The sequence below is a fragment of the Dicentrarchus labrax genome, unplaced genomic scaffold, assembly GCF_905237075.1.
Source record: "Dicentrarchus labrax unplaced genomic scaffold, dlabrax2021, whole genome shotgun sequence".
In the NCBI taxonomy this organism is placed as follows: Eukaryota; Metazoa; Chordata; class Actinopteri; family Moronidae; genus Dicentrarchus; species Dicentrarchus labrax.
In genome coordinates this window covers 19,214,494-19,218,600 of record NW_026136714.1, presented here as the reverse complement: position 1 = coordinate 19,218,600, position 4,107 = coordinate 19,214,494, and the positions used below count along the sequence as shown (strand labels likewise).

The following is a 4,107-nucleotide window of genomic DNA, read 5'->3' as shown; positions in this document are numbered from 1 at the left end:
AGTAACACTAAAGACAACCATCTGATCCATTTGGGAAACTCAGATTTATTTGGCATACTCTTGACATGCATTGATGATCCTTACATCGAAAGTTTTCACAGTACTAAACATGCTTACAGGAAATGGATGACAGATTTTCAAAAACAATGCGAGTCTGTTTACATTCATCCGTTTTGTCCACGTGACATCTTGAAAGCATGATGTTAGAGGATTAACATTATCAAAGGGTGATTGCTTGACACAGTTCAATTCAAACAAGACACCGGAATAATCATCAAAATAAAAATAAAAAAAACTTTACACACACTGGAATGTCCATTCACAATAACAAATAATACATTTTTGGTGTCCCCTGCTGCATTAAGTCCATCGCTTTCTGTCCTAGGTGGAGGAGTTTAAGATGCGGGAGTCTGCGGAGTCAGAGCGTTCTTCGTACTCCTCATCAGGAGAGTACAGGCCGGCTTTGGGTCCCAGCGTGCAGCTCTCCTCCTGAATGCTGATGCGCTGCTCCTCGGAGGGTCTGGAGGGGAGGATGGGGGAGCTGCGGAACACTGACCCACCGGGGCCGGCGGGGGCTGCGGGGGAGAAAGGCGACACATACTGGGCCGCCGAGCGGAGCTGGTACTGCTGCTGCAGGGCCATGGTATTCCACAGAGTCACATCGTTGTGCACGAAGGGGCTGGCCTGGCTGCGCGTCAGAGAGTTGCGCAGCATGAGCGGGTAGCGCGTGGACTGCGGGAATGACGGGTGCTGCAGGGGGACACCCAGGGGCCCGGTGGACACCACTCCCGAAGCGGAGTCGGAAGTGAACCGGAGGGACTCGGGGACCCGGAAGGCCGAGCCCACAGACCACTTGGCTGAGGAGGACACCGGGTGGTAGGAGCCCAGGGTGTGCTCGAACAGGTGTCCGTTTGAGGGCAGCACCAGGGCATCCGGGTGCGGGTCTGCGTGCGGGTGCGCGCTCCCGTCAGCACCCCGGCTGGACAGCAGCACCTCGATGGCCCCCACCAGGTCCCCCCCGCAGCCTCTGAGGATGAGCTCCAGGACAGGAGGCTTGTGAGCGGGGAAGATCTTCTTGAGGACGTCCAGCGGCGGCCGGTTGGCTCGGAGGCTGAAGGGCAGGTTGATGGAGCCGGCGAGTCCTTCGATCAGCACGCTCTGCTCCGCGGGGCTGACGGGATACTTCTGGGGACTCTCAGCTTTGGGTTCCTTCTCAGTGCTGCCGGCTTTAGGGATGCTGCTGTAGCGGGTCTCCTCCGGGTGGGAGGGGGTTCTGGGGGGGTCCGGGGTGTAGCAGGAGTTTGGTTTGGAGCCTTCAGGAGAGCTGACCGGGTCCTGCTCCTTCTCACTGGAGCTGCCCCCGTTTTCACCCCCAGACACCTCATCAGGACCTTCCTCTGTGGGCTCTGCGAGACGAAGGAAGAGTCAGGGGACAAGTTTGGGCAGGAAACAGTAAAAACAAACAGTGCAAGAAAGGCATGCACGAATGTGTTGGGACAGTAAATGAAGTAGACACTAATCCGACTTGAGAAACATTTCTGTTGTGCACTCCTTATTATTATAAACCCCGCGTCCATTTAAAGCAGAGCCAATCCAGCGCTATCAGCTCTCCTCAAGAGGAAACGAAACATACAATTAATCGCTTGTCAGCTTGTCTCCAACTCAACGATTTATGTGGATTTGCTTTATTTCTCTCTGCTCCGAAGCTGTTAACACAAAGTGCTGACTGTGTTGTCAGTGAGGAATCTACCGTCGATGCCTTTTGACCACATTTTGTAAACAGATCGCTTGTTGCTCGGTAACATTTCATCCGGAGCTGACCTCCTGCAAGAAATATGGCGATTACATTCGATCGGGGCCTGTCGGCCGCTGATTACTGTAATCTTTTAAACCACTCAGCTCTGTTGGCCAGCTTCAACATGGAGCTGATGTGGAGTCAGGTGATCGGTGCTTGTGTCCAAATGTTTTAGTCTCACAAGCAACCAAGTGGAGTCAGTGAATCTAAAAGAACAGCCGAAATCTGCGAAAGATATTTAATAATTCACTCATTATCATGTGGGAGCAATATTGGGGATTAAAAGCTTAATGAACACTAATTTGCATTTGAAATCTAAAATAATAACAAATGTTTTAAGCCTCCGAATGACCGAATGTCTTTATATTTTCTAAATAAACGGATTTTTATAACCTAACTATACAGAGAGAAAGAATAAATGTCATTTTCAAATAGATGCTGACAAAAGTACTGCTCTTATTGTGTCTTCATTACTCCAATAATAACCAGGTGAAATATATAATTATTACAAATATTACCAGAACGAATAGATGCTCATTCCTATTAATAACTCACACATACAAATATAAATGAGGTTTGTTACATAAGATCCAAGTTCTCGAAATAAAAATTCCAAAAACAAACAATAGGCTTATTTATTTTAACTTCAGCACAAACACTTGATATTTTTGCTTTGTACTGTCTCACAAGTCGTGATTTTCTTTTGATAAAACAGCACATCGAGTTTTAAATTAGCCCAACAAGATTTTAATGATGTGTTTATTATGTTTACTTATTTCTAAGCCAGTCTGTTGAGCAGCTGTAACATGTGGATTTCTCGCCCGGTAATCAATACATAATATTTTCTTTATCTGATCTGGATTTAAAAAGAATATTGTCTGAATGAATCTTTATATTAGCCAATGTGCCATTCCTAAATAACGCAAGTTTAGTGGAAAATTTATTTTCCATCACTTTGTTCTTTACCGTAAATATCATCCAAAACTGTTTGTACAGGAGTCTCAGGATAAACATCTCAACCCCAGCTGTCTGTTTTTCATTTAGGCCTACTTATTTAGGAATGCACTGTTCCATATTTTTAATTAAAAGATCATCTGCCTTTGCAACTTTGTGCATGGAAACTTAACAATTCACGAAATAGATATTAGGCTATATTGATAAAGTAGTCTTGTGAGAACCTTTTCATTATATTATTGTTATAATTTATTAGTTTAAAATAATGTGTCATTACTTGTATTTTCTGCTAAAAACAACCTTATTTAATAATTTGTCATCATTTTTATTCCATCGAATAAAAGTAATCATTTATCAGAAATGTAAACATTTAAAGTCAGACTCGGTCCTTCACCTCCTCTCTGCATTATCTTCCTACCTGTGCATGTTTGTGCTCCGGCCTGCGCCGGCTCCGTGCTGCTCCACCTCAGCTCCAGCTCCTCTGTCCTCGACGGGGCTCCCTGGTTCCCCTCCCCGGCTCCGGCTATGCCAATGCCGGGCAGCACTCTGAGTGACTCCGGGATGAGGCTCTCCAGACTCTCGTTGGCCTGCTGCCTGCGGAGCGCCACCTGCGCCGCCATGACGCGCTGCCGCTCGATGATGAGGATGCATTTCTCGCAGGTGCAGTCCTTGAAGCGGCAGTAGCGCTTGTGACCTTTGAGCCACGACAGCACGCCGTGGTTCCGGCACCGCGCGCACTTGGGGGTCCTTTGGAGCGGGGCCCGGGGCTGAGACACCGGAGCCCCCATGTACAGGTAGGGGGACCCGTAGCCATTCATTCTGTCAGACGCAGCCTGTTTTTCAGGACGCACAAGTACATCTGAGGAGAGGCGAGGCGGGGCGGGAGTGTTGTTGTCCTAGAGATGGAGCTGGATGGAGCTGCTCTGCCACACGCATGACAGGATGAGGATAAGAGGTGTTGGCTTGTAGTGGAGGATCCACCTTTCCCTCGGCTGACAGCACAGATATGCATCAGGGCTGACACGCACTTATGGAGACGAGTAACCAAACGCTGTCACTCGCGTCAAGGCGCCTGCACGCTGCAAAAAAAATGTCCATGTGACGCTGAAGTGGGTGGGGAAAAAAAAAAAAACTTGCCAGTGAGGATCAGATAACCCCAACATGTTTCCCTGTAAAGTTCACACGTTTGTAGAGTTTCCTTTAAAAACAGGACAATGACTTCTGTCAAGATAGAAGACAAGAGAGCTTTGAAATGGAAACAAATGGCTCTCTGTATTTCCAGTGGTTTAGAGATTATAAGCCTTGATCCTGTAGCTGATAGGAAATGAGATTCTTCAAAGGCACAGTACAGCTTCATC

At 47.4% G+C, this 4,107-nt stretch overlaps 1 protein-coding gene across 1 annotated transcript; it reads right to left on the bottom strand.

Moving 5' to 3' along the window:
• Positions 1–25: 25 nt before the first annotated feature.
• On the bottom strand, positions 26–3,827 carry dmrt3a (doublesex and mab-3 related transcription factor 3a). Its single transcript, XM_051423021.1, has 2 exons — positions 3,168–3,827; positions 26–1,406 (listed from the first exon to the last, which is right to left on the bottom strand). Exons 1-2 carry the CDS (start codon positions 3,565–3,567, stop codon positions 382–384), a joined length of 1,425 nt encoding a protein of 474 aa, XP_051278981.1. The 5' UTR covers positions 3,568–3,827; the 3' UTR covers positions 26–381.
• Between the last annotated feature and the right edge of the window lie 280 nt (positions 3,828–4,107).

What these genes read in the sequence shown, in the direction of transcription:
- dmrt3a (XM_051423021.1), bottom strand. Translation starts at nt 3,567, where the DNA reads ATGAATGGCTACGGGTCCCCCTACCTGTACATGGGGGCTCCGGTGTCT. An exon ending in CGGAGCACAAACATGCACAG is followed by an intron (nt 1,407 to 3,167) that starts GTAGGAAGATAA and finishes TTCGTCTCGCAG; the next exon opens with AGCCCACAGAGGAAGGTCCT.